The sequence below is a fragment of the Nomascus leucogenys genome, chromosome 22a (assembly GCF_006542625.1).
Source record: "Nomascus leucogenys isolate Asia chromosome 22a, Asia_NLE_v1, whole genome shotgun sequence".
In the NCBI taxonomy this organism is placed as follows: domain Eukaryota; kingdom Metazoa; phylum Chordata; class Mammalia; order Primates; family Hylobatidae; genus Nomascus; species Nomascus leucogenys.
Genome location: NC_044402.1, coordinates 105,162,524 through 105,182,735, shown reverse-complemented (window position 1 = coordinate 105,182,735; position 20,212 = coordinate 105,162,524). Strand labels below are relative to the sequence as shown.

The 20,212-nt window shown below is 35.8% G+C and overlaps 1 protein-coding gene across 1 annotated transcript in view; it reads right to left on the bottom strand.

Annotated features, from left to right (window-relative positions):
* PARD3B (par-3 family cell polarity regulator beta) overlaps positions 1 to 20,212 on the bottom strand; it is a 1,081,037-nt gene that overhangs the window by 932,297 nt on the left and 128,528 nt on the right. The window contains exon 2 of the mRNA XM_030803127.1: positions 8,595 to 8,696. Within this exon, the coding sequence (XP_030658987.1) occupies positions 8,595 to 8,696 (102 nt within the window). The remainder of the gene's footprint in view (positions 1 to 8,594; positions 8,697 to 20,212) is intronic.

Here is a 20,212-nt window from a genome sequence, read left to right as displayed (position 1 = left end):
TCTCTGAGGTTGAAACATGCCCACAAACTGTCTCCTAATAAAATATTTCAAAGAGACGACGTAGTTTGGTGGAAGAAAAAGGTAGTCAATTAGAAATCTTCCATTATAGTTCCCACTCTATCACTAACTAAAATTAAACATATTTATGAAACACTGAACTACAGCTAAGAAGTCTATGGGCTAAAAAATATTTTAAACCATCATCCCAGTCCTAAAACAGCACACAAGACACCTGGAGAGAGAAAACTAAGACTTAAAAAGTTAAACAATAAAATTCTTAAGAACTTCAAGATGGTAAGTGGTAAATGTTACTAGCCAATAACATTTGAAAAAGAAAAAAAGACCACTTAATCGTTTCTATAAAATTTCAGAGCACGGAGAATTTACTTAAGATTGAGATGATTTACAAATGTTGACTGGGATAAAATACAACTTCACCTTGATCTTGAAAAATTCATAAGAACTGAACAGCAAGAATAGATACATTTTTACACGTATATAGTGCTTTGTAATTTCCATTGTATTTTCATGCACACTTTCTCAACCTTCCCAATAATATGGTGTGAATGATATCATTTATCTCTCTCATTTTACCAGTGGAAAAACTGGAGTTACAGGTGGTTGAATGGCTTACTCAAAACCTCAAAGCATATGTTCATTCATTGACTGTATAATTATTTGAACAGCTAGGAAATGCCAGGCACTGCTGCAGGCACTGGGAAGACAGCAGTGAATAAAACAAAGACCCTCTCCTCATGGAGCTAATATTGAATAATACAAAATACAACGTAAACTGAATCTTTGATGGGCAGGAAATAGGGACAAGATATAGTAGACAAGCGGAACATTAAGAAAAAAAGCTGTGGAGCTAGGTAGTGCATGACACATAATAAATCATACTGTAGTTTCACCACCACTGAGGTTGCAGTGGGTTTAGAGAAAGTTTGGAGGCATTGTAAGGCCTCTAAATATAACGTATGGCTACAAAGTTTGGACTTGATGCAGTATACACTAAAAAGAATAATATGATTTAAGCAATAGTTTTAAATAATGTAGTTTACATTATTAATAGTGTGTTAATTACAGTAACAATTGATGACTTACTACAGGCCAGGTGCTCTCCTGAACATTTCGTATTAACTTACATAATTATTACTATTTTTAGTTCCACTTATCCGTGATGAAACTAAGGCACAAAGAGGTTAAGTAACTTAGACAAAACTAGACAAATAACAGAGCCAAGAAGTGAACTGACTTTTTTGTCCAGAATCCAAGATCTTAACCATTCTGCCTACACACGAGGCACAAAAACAGCTGATGGGTAAGGAACAGACTAAAAACAAGATGACCAATTTCTTGTCAATTACAGTAACCTTGGCCTGAAACATTACGGATGTAAATTTGGTAGCTGTGGAAATTCAAAGACAAAAACAAACATATGAGAAAGGATAAAGGAAAGAATAAACTGGCTTTATTAAATAACTAAATTTTTAAAATAACTGCAAGTGCAAGCCTGGGAGACTAGGAGAAGGTGCTCCTAACCAACAAAAACAAGGACGTCAATGGAGGAAGCCAACTTGAAACTGAGTAGTTTTGATCTGCATGAGATTTTATCAGCATCCTAGGGAGGAAATGCAGAAATGGACTCAGGAACTAAATCAGCTACAGACATGGTGTTCTATAACCTCTTCCTGAGTAGGATATTCCTCTTTTGAAAGATGATGAGTTTAATCCACATGACTGTTGAGGTCTTGTTTGGACCCATGATTCTATAATTTTGTAATTCTATAAGCAGAGAGTAATCTTGAAAATTCTGAGATAAAATTTCGTGACCAAGGTAATTCATTTGTTCTTCAGGAGCTTCTGCATTTATTTCTGAAACCTTCTCCAAACTTCTTCTATCTGCTTTTGTGCTTTTATAACATCAACTCCCATGAACCAAAGACTTTTTGAAGGAAAAACAAAAACACATCATATCCTGGTTTTTTTTTAATTGTGGCTTTAAAGTAGGTACTTTAGCTTGCGATGGAAATGTTACTGATAAAATGAGGGCTCAGAAATGAAATAAATCAGGACCTTTAAAAAAAAAAAAGCTGTTTAACTTAATTTAGCATTCTCCTTCTCCAGAAAACACAATATACTTCACAGATTGTCCAACTACAGACTGAAAAAGTTACACACTTCATCACCACCAGCCATTAATCCCTCAGCCAGCAAATAGGTAGGCAGGAAGAAGTCTAAATTTAAAAATAAATTTAAAAGAGGAGTTTTTATAAATGCAAGGAATTTCCTTTAGCCCTTACTAGAAGATGCACAAAAGCACAGAGAAATATATGCAAACTCTGGCTTTATTCTCCATGCCTGAGTCTGTGAGTTGTACTAAAAAATATAGCAAAAATTATTTTCGACTAAAGTAGAACCAAATACTTCATCCTGTTCAGGAAGTAGCTCCTGTGAGCTGGTTTCTAGGTAACTGTGGACCCACTAGAGGGCAACAGAGTGTTCAGAAAGCAATTTGGTTTAAGGATAAAGAGCCTGGCTTTAGGTCACTAGTTCATGCAGCATTGCGCAAACCAGTCTCCATTTTAAAATCATGTTAGATCTCCAAATGATCCTTATGTTACCAAATAATATGTTCTGATAAAAGGATTCTCATTTCCAGTTTAATCATACTGGCATTTTCATTTCTCAAATAATAACAATATATTAATCCAAATGTTCTGTCATATTCACTATCTTCTTATAAAACTATTTTACCAATTTAATAACTTTAATTCATATAAGTTTTGTTTAAAAAGCAGTTAAAATGTAAAGTAAAATAGTTTCTTTGATGTTTAAATACCTAAAAACATCTAATGGTAACATCAAAACACCTGGGTTAAAAATACTGTAATAACACTACCATAGTATCATTAATATAACAGCATTTGAGTTCTCAGTATATGCTATACTATACTTAAAATTTTATACAGTTTACCTATCTAGTTTTCCTATGCCAACCCTGTAAGAACATTATATTCATTTTACAAATGGGGAAACCAAGGCCAGAGAGATGAAGAAGCTTGCCCAAGGACAGATAACTAATAGGAGATAAAACTGAACTGAAATTATAACATTTGAATACCAAATATCACATATGATCCAGTGGGCAATTCAATTGGAAGCCCTGAAAACCACTGGCATCTCTCCAAACTAGCCCCCTAGGATAGGAAAAATTTAGTCAAGAACAGAGGCATCTTTCCATGTTACTTTACTACATAATACAGTATTACTTTTGTACAGTTAATGAAACCATGGCAGTAATTCAGTTTATATAATAGAAGTTATAGATTGCCATGTTTTCATGTTATATTGCAGTTGTCTTCTTCGACCAAGTCAAAAATTAATAATGGCAATTACCAAGGAAAATAATCATTTTAAAAAGCTTAATACTCAGAAGTTATCATGCTCACTTAAAAAAAACTTAGGAAGGGAGCATTAAGCTTTGCAGTGGTTTACTAAGCATCAATCTTCAGACTTCTTAGGGCCTTTATATACTGCAGTGAGAAACTGATAAGTGAACAATGCTGTTTGGCTGTGACTTTGAAATGATTTCTACACTATAGACGATAACAGCATAATTAGATATTTAAAGATCAAGTCTCAAAGAGTGAAGGCTCACCCAATAAACTGAGGATCATTTGCGATGGACTTTGGGAGGAAGGCAAAGAGCAAGGAACCCATCTGAAGTACAAAGCATTTCTCTCGTCCTGCAGGATCTCAATGCCCAGTCAATATGAAATTTGAGAAGACTAACATCACGTTAAAAGTTAAAATGGGAAAAGAGGCAGTGTATGTATTAGTGTCCTATTGCTGCTGTAGCAAGTCACCACAAATGTAATGGCTTAAAACATCACAAATTTATTATCTTACAGTTAAGAAATCTGAAACAAGTCTCACTGGGCTAAAATCAAGGTATCAGCAGGACTGTGTTCTCTCTGGAGGCTTTAGGGGAAAATCCATTCCCTTACCAATTCCAATGTCAGAGGCCAGCTACATTCTTCGCTGGTGGCACCTTCTCCATCTTCACAGCTGGCATTGGCTGGGTGTGTCTTTCTCACATCTATCTCTCTAATACTCTCCTGCCTTCTTCTTTCATTTATAAGGATGCTTGTGACTACACTGAGTCCATCCAAATAATCCAGAATAATCTCTCCATTTTAAGATCCTTAAGCACATCTGCAAAGACGCTCTGTCATGAAACATTCATATTCACAGGTTGTAGAGATTAGGGAGTAGACATCTTTGGGGAGCCATTATTCTGCCTACTGAAAACAGCACAGTCTATAGTTGGTGCAAAAAAGTAGTTACTGGAATACAAACTTGTTTTTCTTTTTTTTTTTTTTTTTTTTTTTTTTTGAGACGGAGTCTCGCTCTGTCACCCAGGCTGGAGTGCAGTGGCGTGACCTCGGCTCACTGCAAGCTCTGCCTCCCGGGTTCACGCCATTCTCCTGCCTCAGCCTCTCCGAGTAGCTGGGACTACAGGCGCCCGCCACCACGCCCGGCTAATTTTTTTGTATTTTTAGTAGAGACGGGGTTTCACTGTGGTCTCGATCTCCTGACCTCGTGATCCGCCCGCCTCGGCCTCCCAAAGTGCTGACTTGTTTTTCTTTGTAATTGCATATGGTGGTTAGACTTCAAGTGCAGTCTACAGAGTCCAGCTGAAATTAAACTGTATCTGAATCAAATAATCTGGGTCCTAGAAAAAAGAGGATGCAAACGAAAGCAACAGAGGTAGAGCTGACAAGCCTTTACAATAAACTAGATACAGGCTATAGGCAAGCAGGTTTGAAATATACTAAATATGTATGGCATATTAATTCTGAATTAATTTATAATTAATAAATTGTATACTCAACTGTTTTGTTATACTCAACAGTTTGGTCTATTACCAACCTTTTCTTAGCAATGGTGGTGACTGTGTAAAAGCAAAATTCATGTTAATTTATGACTGATGAATTTTCATAATAGAAATTATAGATACAAACGCCAAACTGCTTGACACACCAGAGAAGAAAAGAAATAAGATTATAGAAATTTAAATTCTAGGTTCCAAGTCTGATTGTGCCATTTACTACCTGTGTGACCTTGGGCAAGTTACTTGCAATTTCTGTGATTATTCTGGAAATTAAAAATAGGGATAACACTAGCTCTTGTCTTCAGGATTGCTTTAAAATAAAGTAGAATAAATAAGGGCCAAAGACATTCTGGGCCATTGCTAGTAATCAATGATTAGGTTGTCACTATTGGGTGAACTAAGTCGGTAGCCTTTAGCAACCAGAGAGGAGACATGAATGTAAAATTACAATTCTTAGATATCCCAAAGAACTTGAATCATCAGACTGACAGACAAACTGAAGAATCATGAGAATAACTGTCACAACCAGATAATTATTAAGTTTCAGCACAACATTTTATACAAATAGTTATCATAAGATGCAATATTCCAAAGCTGTTCCAATAATATTTTGACACATATAGGCTAGAAGCAGTGTAACACAGCAGAGACTTGGTCCCCTTGGAAGCTCTACTAAGAAGGCAAGTTTAAAAAACCAAAGCTCCCAAGCAGACACCATGTATGTGCCAAGCACTACGCTGGCCAAAGGAATAACAGAGGTAAGACCAAAGACAAACCACCTTAGGCACAAGTTTTAAAAGTCATTTCTTAAGAACACTGGCTGAACTTTGTTAGAGCCTTCTCTAATTTTAAGTAGAATATCATTTAACCTCTAGTTTCTACCTTTACTGAAGTGTATGGGATGGTGTTACCGTACACTAAATGGCCCAGCCTCCCCTGCTTTCTAAGTTTCTGTTTTTCTTGCCTGATACATTGCATAAACCAACAGTTCCTTAATGCCACTTCTCACCTGGAGAGAGAGTCTTTCATAGGAGGTGAGATATTTTGGGGTTAGCACAATGATTATGTGGATCTATCCATGCCTCTTTGGACTTGTTCTCTATCCATATTTCAAATGCCAAAGATTATTAGGTAGCCAATTTGCAGACAGGTGAACTGTTATTTCGTCTAAGCTCAATACCACCTCAAAGGATCCTGGGTGAGATTGATATGTCATTAAGCATCCACAAAGAATCATTTATAGTTACTTCTTAATCTAAACTGCCAAAAATTAAGGTAAAATGAAATTTGGCAGGGCCTTCTTTCCACACTAGACATATGGACTATAAAGAAATCTTAAGATTACCAAGGGTTGTCAGAAAAATAAGAAATTCTTGTTTTCACTTTTTTTTTTTTTTTTTTTTTTGAGATAGAGTCTTGCTCTGTCACCCAGGATGGCATGCACTGGTGTGATCTTGGCTCACTGCAACCTCTGCCTCCCGGGTTCAATTGATTCTCCTGCCTCAGCCTCCCAAGTAGCTGGGACTACAGGTGCATGCCACCACGCCTGTGTAATTTTTTTGTATTTTTAGTAGAGATGGGCTTTCACCGTGTTAGCCAGGATGATCCTGATCTCCTGACCTTGTGATCCACCCACCTTAGCCTCCCAAAGTGCTAGGATTACAGGCGTGAGCCACCGTGCCTACATATTTTTTAAAAGGAAGAAATGGCAACACAATTTTTTCTAGCAACATCAAAAGTATAAGTTCTCATAAACTCTGCACAACAATACCAATTAGGCATCATGTAGAAATATTGAAGTACATTAACAGAATGGTTAAAGCTGAACCCAAGCAGTACTAATCCTCGGCTAGGATTTTAACTGATTATCTCACTTTTTTTTACCTTATTTAGTAATGGTGGTAGAGTCCCATTAAAACAGAGATTACATATAATAAAGCTGTTTCTGTGTGTAGTAAGTGGATTATGGTTATAAACTCCATTGCTGAGCTAGTTTAAAAGAATGCTCTAAATGTGAGAGCTCTATAGGACAAATTATCTCCCTGGGCACTGTTCATGGACTTATCCTTCTAGTAATGAGGTATTGGATGAAGCTGGGGTAAGACATTTTCTTCTGGCCCTTCCTAAACTTGCCATTTTTTGGCCCTTCATTTTAATGCTCTGGACATCAGTGAAATTTAAGACAGGAACTGCCTACTACATTAATAAACAACTAAAATATCTTGATTATTTCAAAGGAAGAAGATGATCCCTAGGGAAGAAGCAGAAAGTGAAATGGGGTGAAAGAAGTAAAAACCCATCTTCAGGGTTCTGAAGGTTAATAATACATTAGTTACCCTTTTATTTACCCTGAGACCAACTAAATAAACAGGAAGTATATATCAAAATTATATACAGCAAGAGTCGAGTGTAGAAAGTAAAGCTGCCTTTTTCACTCATTAATGCAGTAAGTATTTTTGGGAATCAAGTTTGTGTAAGATATTATACCAGATACTATTAACAAAAACACACAACTAAAAATCTCCCAGTCCATGTCCCCTAGGAGCTTACAATCTATTTAAGGAGATAACTAGGTTTACCTAGATAGCTAGTTATTTCCCTAAATAGACTCTAAAACTTAGTTATCTCCCTAAATAGACTATAAAATTGCTAATAACAACATAAAGCAAAACAGCTTAGAATTACAAAATAAAATATGAGAAGTAAATGTATAAAATGTCTGCAAAGATAAATGTAAGTTTGAACAGTCTGAAGAGATCTTATGGAAAAACAAAAATATAAATTTTACCTGAGTTTAATAAATCACTTATTTATATTCCAGTCTAGTTAGGTAAAATACAAAAATGTACACATACACACCCCTGAGATTACAGGGAAAAAAATACAGAGAAACATGTTTACAAATATAAATTAGCCTAGTACAAACAGCACTAAAGATCTATAATAGAAGAAACTTTGAAAGCTAGATCTCTCTGACAGATTTCAGTTTTGGAAAACACGTTAGCCATCGATGACAGGAGCCAAACCTGTAATATTAAACGTGTCTCAACAGCAATAATCGTGTGTATTGCAGTGAAACAGTATACTTTCACACCTTCCTCTGTGTAGTCTCAGAAGAAAAATATCATTAAAACAAGATATTTGCAATGGGATTATTCCCAAATAAGTGGCAGATCATGCTCCAACTTTTTGGAATATTCAATTTAGTGCCTTTTACTGTAGCAATGAAAATAAGACTATCACTCAAGATTGTTGTTTGCCAGCTACTTTAAGAAAAATCTTCACTGTAATTCTTCATAAAACTTTCTGCCCCATTGTATTCTCTACTTTGAAACACATTCACACCTCAGGCATTTAGCTGAATATTTAGCAAGGGCCAGGAATAAACTACAGAGCCAGCAACGACAATGATAACTCCAACAGTCTCATGTATGAAACGAATTTATTAAGACATATCAGGAACTCTTGGGAATGAACTGTCTGCTAATTAGGCCAGCACAAACAGATTCCCAAACCTTAACACAGTTTTTCCAAACATCTGATGAAGAACTTTGATTTATGGGCTGTCCAGGTGAAACCTAAACAGATGGTATCTTTTAATAATAATTGACACATGAGTTTGTTAAGGATTTCTGTCTCTTGAAAACATGCAGCTCTGTAGAGGAAAACAAAGAGGCACATTTTTAGAGTTATCTACCTTGTCTTTATCTTCAACAACATCTGCCAAGACATCATCTGGATCCAGGATTCCTCCATCTGTATATTCTAAGTGATGAATCTTCACCCAGTAACCAGGACCCTATAGTAGAACAAACAACAAGTTTAATGACCTAATCTATGTTAAAAAGTTAAACACATTTTAATGTTGAGACATAAGTTGACTTATTAAAAATATGTTCTAGTAATCAAACTTTTAAACACTGAAAACAAATGTTATCTATTTACTTGGAAAAAATATTTGGCATTTTTATCCGGTTTAACTTAAATCCGAGAATCAAGGTATATATATTTCATCAATTTTCCTGGAAGGTAAATTGCAATGCAAAAATAAACTGCTTGAAAAACATATTCAGGGAATTTTTATAACCTACAACTCAGGTAATTCCAAGAATACTCTGGAAAAGAAAGATCTTCTTGAGGGTACTTTCTGAAACTAGGAATAAAAGTCCAAACAGATTCCACAGCTGTAGGGAAAAAACCCTAAAGGCAGAATCTGTGATAATAATAGCTATCACTACAAAATATATAAATGGAATGGGTAACCACCAACATCTTCACCTGTTTAAATCTCCATGCTCAGTATGCAGCCTCACTCTGAGATATGCAGCCTCACTCTGAGATATGCAGCCTCACTCTGAGATATGCAATGATGTACAGAGCAGGAGCTCCAGCCTTGCTTGCCATTTCCCGCGGCATGGCAGCAACTCAAACTGTGTTCAGAGTTGAATGGGAAATTCATTGAGGTGGGGTAGTAATTTAAGAGATGTTCAACTATTGCTTTTTAAAAAACTGCTTACTTTTAAAAACCGCTTACTCTGATTCTAGAATTTAGAATTAAATAATCTAGTTCATTCAGTTACTTATGTACTGCCTGCTGCCAGGATAGCTATGAAAGTGAACCATTATAGCAATGGGACAAGAACATGAACCAATGAATAAAGTGAAGAAAAATATTAGTAAGGTTTTACCAGAATCCCCAAACTATAATCAATTTGGTTCTGTGAGTCTTAGAAAGCCCCTCAAAGTGGGAAACTTCTGAGCTATAATACACTTGGTATCCAATAAACGAACAGATACCAGTTTGTTAAAAAAGAAAGATGGAAATTCTTCTAGGATAAAGCTCTAAGCCTTTCCCATACGAATCTTTATTAGGGATAAGAACTAACGTAACCCACGGAATCCAATTTCAATTTCACAAAAGCTAATAGAAACAGTTGTCATACAGTCTTCTTTTTAGCTGACCCCCAATAAAAGGTAAGGGCATACTATTAAATAATACTTTTTTAAGGCATCTATTTGGAGAGCTACTAAAATGTGACACAAGTACATAGCTTTCCAGTAATACAACTTGGTAAAGTGATAAGCTTTAAAAATCTAAAGGAATTCTCCTTAGTTAGGCTTTAGACATTTCAAAATTGTTTTCCATACAGTATTGAATTTCAAGTAAAATAAAAGGAGTTTTGTTTACTTGTAATACTGAGTTTATAGGTGCAAACACCAATGATTTACCAGGAAACTTTAAATGCCTGACTCTGTGGCACAGATAGAGATCTGGAAGATACGAGCAGTGGGAGTATAATCAGGTAAGAAGGGCACAGAACTCTCATTATTCAGTTTCTTTAACCAGAGATCTTTGCCAACCCGAACTAATTGTGCTGTAAAAGATGAGCTAAGTATAATAGGCCAGATTTCAAAAAGGGAGGATCCTAGCATAGAGAAAACTATGTAATGGCCACTGGATAATACAGCTCTCCCCCAGCAATATTTGGGAATTAAATCTTTTTTGTTATGGCCATGCTGCAAGCAACAAATTTCTTCAAATCTACCCAGGACTTCTGACTGAAATATTAAGTATTATGTATTCCTCGTAAAAAGTCTGCTTATAAAAAGAGTTCAATGTAATTAATTTCTATAAACTTCCATTGAGTTGTTTTTTGAAATATTACCTAGCTCTGTAGATGAAATCTGTTTATTTTAACCATGTTTATAAAAATTAATGTATTCTAAAGAGTTTTCTTTATAGTATATTTGTACTTAAAAGCAGGCATCTATTATCTGCTTTTTTCTCAAGTTCAGTTTGCAAAAGCAGATTTTATCACCTAAGACGGAGGTAAACAATCATCCTTCACAACTGCAGTAAGTTAAAGTACACCTTCCGCCTAGAAGTGGAAACACAGACAGAAGAAAACCAAAGAGTCCTAATTTGAAATAAAGTAACTCAAAAAATAGCCAAAGATAGGATTTGATCAGTGGCAAAGGGAATATCAAACAAATGACAGCAAGATGGGGTTGCTGCATCACATCCATTCCTCTCTCACCCACACTCCTGGGATCCAAGACATTGTGGAAAATAAGACACAGGAGTTGAAACTAGGACACTGTTCTCTAATTTGATTCAAAAAAGCTCAGAACTAAATGAAGTAAAAAAGTATCTTGACACATTTTGGAAACAGGTATTTGACCCAAAAATTTTAAGTGAAAAACATGGTGTCAGAACATGGAAAGACTGCAGTTTGAACTCCCTATTCCACATTGAGGTTGCCATTTTATACATTCCAAAGAAGAAAAGAGTAGGCTAATGATGGGCATACATCTACACCTAACCCTGAACAAAAACAGACAAGCCATAGAAAATCAGTCTCAGGGTTAATATTTTACACATCCAAGAGGGGGCAAAACGTCAATAAACCACAGTACATACCAACTGTGATTTTGTCCCCATGGTATTTTGGCCATGGTGCTATTGATCACTCAAAAATGTACATACAATATATGCAACCTACAGCCATCATAAGACCATAAATTTATCCTGACTCTTTAATGCATGTAAAAATTTCAACCATTACATTGCAGTCAACATTTTGCATTTCATTTACTTGATTTTATTGCCATCAGGAATAAAACTGATCAGATATGAAAAGGTGTTCACATATGTGTTCTGGTTCATACTGTCACTGGGAAAAGTTTACTACATTTTTTATGATTATGACACTTAACATGCCTTTATATTGCACAAGTAACTGTGGTACACATAACTTTTAAATTATTTTGAAAATATCTCTAATATATGTGTGCATTTTGCTATACAATGTTTTATTACTTATACTCCTAGGATCATTAAAGTATTGAAAAATAATGTTATAATTATGTTTTCTCCACTTTTGACATTATTGTATCTGTTTTTAAAATAAAACAGTTAATTTAAATGCTACTGAAATTTTAAAACTAAAACTAGTCTATGAGAATGAATTGCAAAAGGAAAGCAAAACAAAAACACATGCATTACAGGAGGAAGACAGAGTTATTTTTAATGATCAAATGTAAAAATGGTTCCAAATAGGCATTAATACTAATAGCACCAAAAGACCTTCGCTGCAGGTAGATGACATGAAATTTTACCTTATGCCTTAGAAAATTTACATTAACCATGTCTGAAGTACAATTTTCCACTTGTAATACCTAAAGGAGTAGACTGGCAACCCACATACTATAACACCGTGACTACCAAGAACTGGGATTATGCCAATAATCACAAGAAAGGGAAAACTTGGAGGGGCCCAATCAAGATGCCTGTAGTCCAAGAAGAAAAAATAGCCTGCAATAGCAGCAAGGTCCCAAAGTGAGGAGAGCGCTGCAAAGAAAAAGCCGATTTTTGGAGAAGGGCTACATTAATTACAGTTCTCAGCCATGCAACTGGTTTCCTGGTGGCTTAATGTTTTTACTAGAAGAATCTTACCCACTGGAACACAACAGCAATGGTCAAATGGAAGGTAAAAACAAAACAGAATTTCCCTTACAGAATTTAACTTCATGAATTTGGTGGCACATATCCACAAAATGAGATTTCACCTATAGGTCAGGTACTATAGGTACTATGTGTTTCATATGATTAACTCATTTATCCTCAAAATGCCTCATAAAACAGTTAATCCATCTTATAGGTGAGAAAACCAAGGTAGGTGAATTAACTTTCTGAAGTTCAGACACTGAATAAGCAGCAAAGCCAAGGTGGGATTTTTTTTAAACACAGAAAATATTTTGTTATTAAATAACTTAATACAAAGCACAATTACCAAGGAATCAGGCAGGGAATCAGGTCCATTTCTATCCCTACATAAGCATATGGACCCAGGCAAGTTGCCATTATTCTGGGCCTCGGGTGCATCATCATTAGTGAGCCTGGAGACTCGATGGCCTTTTGTATGATGCACCTCACAGAGGTCAAAATGTAGAGACACGGGGGGGGGGGGGGGGTAGGTGACAATGGAAGGCCCCAAATTCTTTGCTTAAGTGGGTCTGTCCCATGCTTCACAAACGAGGATGAAGTGGGGAAACCTTCAAAACATAATCTTCATAATCATAGACTTAAGGGTTTTGGAAACAGTGGAAAAAGATCTTACTGCCAAGAATAGAGAGGGAGTTTGAGGCACCGGAAATTAGATAGAGAATTATAAAAATGTACTTGCACATAACAATTACTTTTATAATAATCTCCTGGGGGCATTCTCCCCTCTACCCAAGACCAAAAGAGAATCAGATGCCCCACAATGCACCCGGGAAGGGGAAGGTGACAGAGCATGTCTGCAGACTGTTTGGGGCAGACAGAGAACAGGAGCCTCTGAGTAGCCAGCCACAGAGCAACGCAGGGAAAAACAAGAGTTTTGGAAAATGATGCCCAAAGCCTAGCAGAGCAGCACTGACACCTGAAAGGAAAGAATCAAGCCAGAAAAGGCAGTAATGAATATAGAGTTTATTATGAACCAGCCCTAACTGGCTTCAGAACACGCCTTCACCTTCCTAAAATAGATCAACCAAGTATAAACTTCAGGAGAAAAGCCTAGTGGAAGAACATGGGCTGAGGCTGTTTGAATTAACTACAGTATGTTTCCAAAGAATTCAGCAGAACTAGAATGGGACCCAGAGTTTTTATGCTGGGTTGAAAGTAACACCTGGCAATTTCAATAGAATTATAAACCTTTAATTACATATAAAATGAGGGAGAATTAGTCCATACATATATTCACTTCCAGATCTAAAAATCTATGATTCTATCAAAAGAAAGTTGGTATGGCCACACAATCCTAATATCAGATAAAGGAGACTTCAAGGAAAGAAGTATTAATAAAAATAAAGTGGGATATTCAATCATGATAAAAGGGTCAATCTAACAGAAAGATAAAAATGTTACATCTGTACGTACCCAATAATATAACTTTAATACATATACTGTCAAAATGAACAAATCTTTAAAAAATATTTTAAAAACACGAATTGGGAGACTTGATAGGAAAGAAAAAAATTGAGGAAGATATAAATCATCTGACACAAGTAACAAATGTGGCCTAACTTATTTGTATTATATTTACACACACACACACACACACACACAAATACTGTAACCAAAAAGATTAGAAAATACTTTATAAGTGTACATGGAATGTGTACCAAATTTCAAAGGTCTGAAATCATTTGAAATATTTTCTCTTATCACAGTAGAATCAACCACAGAAAAATATCTAGAAAATGCTCAGCTGTTTGGAAATTAGGAAATACAGTACTGAAAAATCCATAGATGAAAAATGAAGGCAATGAGAAAATACTTTCAGTAATTAAAATAGCAAAAATGTGTGGAACGCAGGTAAATCAGTGCCAAATGTGTCAGTTATGGTCTTTAATGCACATATTAACAAGAAAAAAAGTTGATCAAAAAGCTAGAAAAAAAAAACAGCTAATAAAATCCAAAGACACAGTGAAGAAAATAAAGAGCAAACAACAATGAAATAAAAAAAAAAACAAATAAAAATCAAAGTTGGTTTTACGAAAAGCTTGACAAAACTAGTAAATTCGTAGCAGAACCAATCAAGAAAAATAAAACAAAACAAATTTCCAGTATCAGGAAGGAACAAAGGCAAGCAAAACCATTATAGATCCTACAGATACTGAAGAGAATATTCTAAAAACCTTGGACCTATAAATTTAACAATTTTTATAAAATGAACGAATTCTTTGAAAAATACAACAAAATGGACAGTAAAAATAGAAAATATGATTAATATAAAAACAACAAGAATGAAATTGAATTTATTGTTTCAAAACCTTCCAAAGCTTTCTTCAAAAGGAAAATTCCAAGCTCAGATGACATCACAGGTAAAATCTTCCTAATATTTAAGGAACAAATAATGCCAATCTTTTATACAAATACTTCTAGAGACCAGAAAAAGAGAAAAATTCTCTCAGCTCTTTTTTAAAAAGATAGCATAAATTTGATACCAATATCCTTACAAGGATATTACAAGAAAATAATAGACCAGTCTCTCTCTCTCTCGTGGATATGTAGGTGAAAATCTTAAACATTTGTAAATCAAATTCAGTGATGTCTATAAGGAATAATACATGATAACCAAGTGGAAATTATTACAGTAATGCAAGAGTTGTTTAAAAGTCAAAAATCAACCAAAGTTATTCACAAATTAATATAGAAAAAAGGATAAAGATCAAATGATCATCACAATGCATGCAGAAAAAGCATTTGAGAATATGCACCACCAAATTACAGTACACAAGTATCTTAGTAAAAAAGGCAAACCAATAACTGAACAAAGAAAACCAGTTAAAGATAAAAAAAATTTAAAAAAGTAACATTTGCAATAGCATAAAATCAAATACTTACGAGTCTAACAAAAATATGCAAAACATTTATGCTTTAAAATTATAAAATATTAGGAAAAATTAAAGAAGACTATCATAGATTGAAAGGCTGACTATGGTGAAGATATTGATCTTGTCCAAATTGACTGGGGTTAGGGTAAGGATTGTGAGAATACAAAGCAACTAGAATTCTAGTACACTAAGGATAAAAGCGTAAATGTACACAATCACTTTGGAAAACTGGCCATAAAGCTGAATGAACATAACTGAACATAAACATGCCATAAAGCTGAATGAACATCACACGTAACTCAGCAATTCCACTTCTGGGTATATATCTAACAGAAATCTAGATATATATCAAATCCTGCTATGAATATATACCTAACCAAATGACACACAGAATATTTATAGCAGGATTATTTTTAATAACGAAAAATCTGGAAATAGCTCAAATATTTGTAACCAGTAAAATGTATAAACTACAGTATGTCCATGCAATGGAATACTATACAGCAAGAATGAACAAACTACAAGTTTATGTGACAACATGAGTAAATCTCGCAAAATGAAATTGCATAAGAAGAGCCAAATACAAAACAAGCACCTTTTGTATGATTATATGCATAACAAGTTCAAAAGAGGCATAATTAATTCACAATGTAGAAGGCATGAGACTGGTTACTCCTTGTGAGGGGAAAGGGTGGTGAGTAGAAAGAGGCATGGCGGCTTCTAGGGCAATGTTCTATTTCTTGATCTGTACGCTAGTGATACAGAGAGGAGGCAGGGAAATACTGGATAGAAGAGGGCAGCTCCCTGGCAAAGAACCCACCCTGGAGCCTGGAATCTGCAGCCCTAAATGAAAACAGTTATTCCTGATTTCCTGCTCAAATGTTACTTTTTGGCCCACCCAGCCTCCGTATCTTGTGCTCCTATAAACCTCAGAGCTCAGCTGGCAGAGAGACAAGCGGCTGAACGTCGAGAGGAGAAGCAACTGGGCATCAGAAACTAAGGCTAGACGTGGCTTAATGTCAGACCACACAACTTCGGAGACGACCCGGCTGGAGTCAGCCAGGCTTCAAGGAAAGATTACTTTCTTCCTGCACCAACCCCGCTCTAGCTCCTTTTCCACTGACAGCCACCTCCATCAGTCAATAAAACCTCTGCATTCAACATCCTTCAAGTCCGTGTGACCTGATTCTTCCTGGATGCCAGACAAGAACCTGGGTACCAAGAGGGCAGGGTATATGTCACCCTGACTCTCCACTGAGCCGGTTAAGGCTTAGCTCTCTGTGAAAGGCAACAATTAAAAGGGCATTGTTTGTAACACACAACCTCTGGGGCTCCAGAAGTTGCGGGCAACCACTGATCGCTACCACAGGCCGGTTACTGGGTTCGGTCCTCTCAGCACCTAAAGGCACTTGCCCCAGCTCCTGCACCTGCTCACCTGCGTGCTCCCCCTCCCACAGCGGTTTGAGCTCGGCTGCAAAGGAGCCACCCCTCATCGCAAGTCCTGCGAGGAGATCAGGGAACTCTCCTGTCTCACCAGCTACACTTAACTTGTGTACTTTTCTGTACGTGTGATATACTTCCAAGCTATTTACATAAAAATGAAAATAATATCTTTGCTTCCAAAAATGTGACTTTTTCAAACTGAAATACCTAATTGTTCCTTTTGCCCATGCCATCTCTACAGCTAAACAAATGAAGACCACCAAAAAGCTGTTCAGAGTAAGAGTCTAGTTTCCTTAGAAGGATAAGAGTCTTGTTTCCTAAAACAAAAGGAATGTAGAAGTCCCAGAAGATAGGAAGGCCAGGTTATCCTACCAATAGACCATGTAGCTAACTGATTACCAGTTATTCAACATTTCTAAGAAGCCCAGGAGATACTTAGTTGACCACAGGCTTTAACAAGTCAACAGTGATGAGTCTGCTAAAAATATTATTATTACCATCTTAGGCTATGATAATACAAGGACTGTGTGAGAACAGAACAAGGAATCATTTCACTCTGTGCCAAAGTGGTCCCACTACATTTACAGTATTGTGTCAAATTTGAAGAGACCATCATTAACTAACTGGAGATGACCCATGTGACAGTAACCACAAAGGTTAAGGACATAGAAATACATCTTATGATGAGTGAGCTGAACTAATTGAGGCTTGTCTAAATTGGAGGACAAAAAGGAAAACACTTTGCTATTTCAAAGATAGACCTACAGTTTACAGGGCACTGAGCTCTTAAAGTTATCAGGTAAGGTAAAAATCACTTATTATTAAAATTACTCCTAAAAATCCCCTAGGGAGGCACCACAATGGAAGTGAACATACGTCCTCTGAATAAGGCCAATGCTACTTGTTTTTAATCTAGGCTTGGAGGGTTCATTGTCTTTTCAGTTGAGCACCAGAGAAATATCTGGATTACACTGGAGACTATATTTTATGTAAAAGTTTTATCTTAAACACTTAGACCTCCATATATAAGTACATGAGAACTGAGACAACAGAGGTAACAGCAGAGAGTTAAATGACCATAGGAGATCTCCAATCCAACTAAAAGACTTCCACATAAAAAAAAAGATTCAGCTTTTTCTGCGCTGTTCTGGAAATGATACATAGACAATAGAGAGGTAGAAACTCAGCATAAGAAAGATCCTTCAAAAAGAACAATCTTGGCCGGGTGCGGTGGCTCACGCCTGTAATCCCAGCACTTTGGGAGGCCGAAGTGGGTGGATCACGACATCAGGAGTTTGAGACCAGCCTGACCAACATGGTGAAACCTTGTCTCTACTAAAAATACAAAAATTAGCTGGGCGTGGTGGCATGCGCCTGTAATCTCAGCTACTCAGGAGGCTGAGGCAGGAAAATTGCTTGAATCCAGGAGGTGGAGGTTGCAGTGAGCCGAGATTGTGCCACTGCACTCCAGCCTGGGTGACAGAGCAAGACTCTGTCTCAAAAAAAAAAAAAAAAAAAAAAAAAAAGAACAATCATAGAGTAGAATGGGATGTATGGTAAAAACATGAGCTCTCTACATCTGTCAAGAGTGAAGCAAAGGCTAGATAGCCATATCTCAAGGATGCTATAGGATAAGACGTGGGACTTTTGTGATCCCGAAGATCCCTTCCAACTCTCAGACCTACAGCACCTAGAACCTCAAAGATCCTTAGGGCTTTGAACTCTTGAAAGAGGAAATCTCTGCCGTAGGGTAGGAATAATAGATTCAGCAATTCTGCAGGATTCCTGTTACTGTGCATCCCCAAGCAGAAAGTCTATTCAACAAAACATCATGTTTTGAATTCCCCAATCTACCAGTTATTCCAATGTCTTGCCATGTAGCCTGAAAATTCATTAATTTATAAACAAATTTAAGAAAAGGGTCTTTCATCTCCAAGATAAAAGAAATACTCTGGTAGGGGGAAAAAGAAAGCCTGAGAATTTTATATTGATTAGAACATTATTTTTGAATAGGCTGTTTTCTCACTCTAAAATAGTTCTCCTCCCACCTTCCCCTCATTACCACCCCCCCACCCCAAAAAGAAATACTTGGAATTTTCAAGCCTTGACCAGTAAATTCATAAGTTCAAAGACTGGAAGGAATTCATTGGCTCAGAGACCACCGAGAATAGGCCTCTTATTTTAAAGAGTGGGAACCAGTATAAACCATTATGTATAAACCAGTATGGCTTAACAAAGGTTAAGCCATAGAAAAGGTATTAATAGTTGTTTTCTTCTGATGTATAATTCTAAACAAAATAATTGCAATATAAAAGCACCAACAATTCCAGGGAATTTTCTTCTATAGTATCTCATAATCTAAGTTTTAATAATATTACTTATTCCCTTTTTCAAGTAGAAAAATATTTAAGTATTGAGACATATATTTCACTTCGTAGTTCATATATCAGCTAAATATTTAAAGGAATGTTAATTACCCCATGTCACTTTTCATTCAGCTTTGTGAAGTAACTATAATCTCAGCAGTTTTCTTTATATAAAAGGCTTTAGAGGTTCATTTTTCATTTTAGGATTAATCTAAATTTATTTGAGAAGAAAAGGTCCAGATCTAGATAGAGCTTTTTTTTAATAAAGAACAAATTTTAATTATTTCCAAATGTACTGTCTACATCATCTCAAGACACTGACTTTATAAGAATATAGAAATTTCATTTTCCTACAGCTCTAGGAGTGAGTTAAAGGCTCACTCTTAAATGCATGAAAGTATAGGCCTTATGTAACTCTTCAGGTTTATATATAGTATAATCACAAAACTGAAGTTATATCAGGAAAATTAAATGTTAAAAGTCTGAAATTAAAAAAAAATAAATATATTTAATGCATAATTGATGCAAATATATTTAAATAGATTAAATGGATTTAATCTGTTTAAAAACAATTCTCAGTATGAAAGACGTAAAACACTAAACCATTACTAATACTATTGAAAAACAATGACTCAAAGTAATTTTAAGGAAAACAGCTGATTTTTTAAAAATCCTGTTTTCCATTATTTGTCTCCAATGAAATTTTATAGTCCAAAGCCCTGGATGCCAAGGTTTTACAAACTTGTGTGGTCCAGAGGAATTCAAAGCCTACAGCTAAAAAGTGGAAGCAGCCATATCTCCAAAGAGAAGAGCAAGCTATTAATTTTTAGAATAATTCTTCCTTTATAAAGCCCTAAAAAATATTCTGCCACAAAATGAATTTTAATAAGAATAAATTGGAGAATGCAAATTTGTACAACTCACAGTTTACTTAATATCTCCAATTCAAACTTTCTTGGTGCTATAACGTTGGCATCTCTGTATGCTAACTCCAAAGAATACTTTTGACAGATACTGTCTACCAGTTGTGTGTATCTTTGTGTATATGAATGACTGAGTAAGGTTTAAAGCATTTTACAGGTAACAATAATGGCCCTTAGCTCTTCACTTGAACACAGTTTTATGG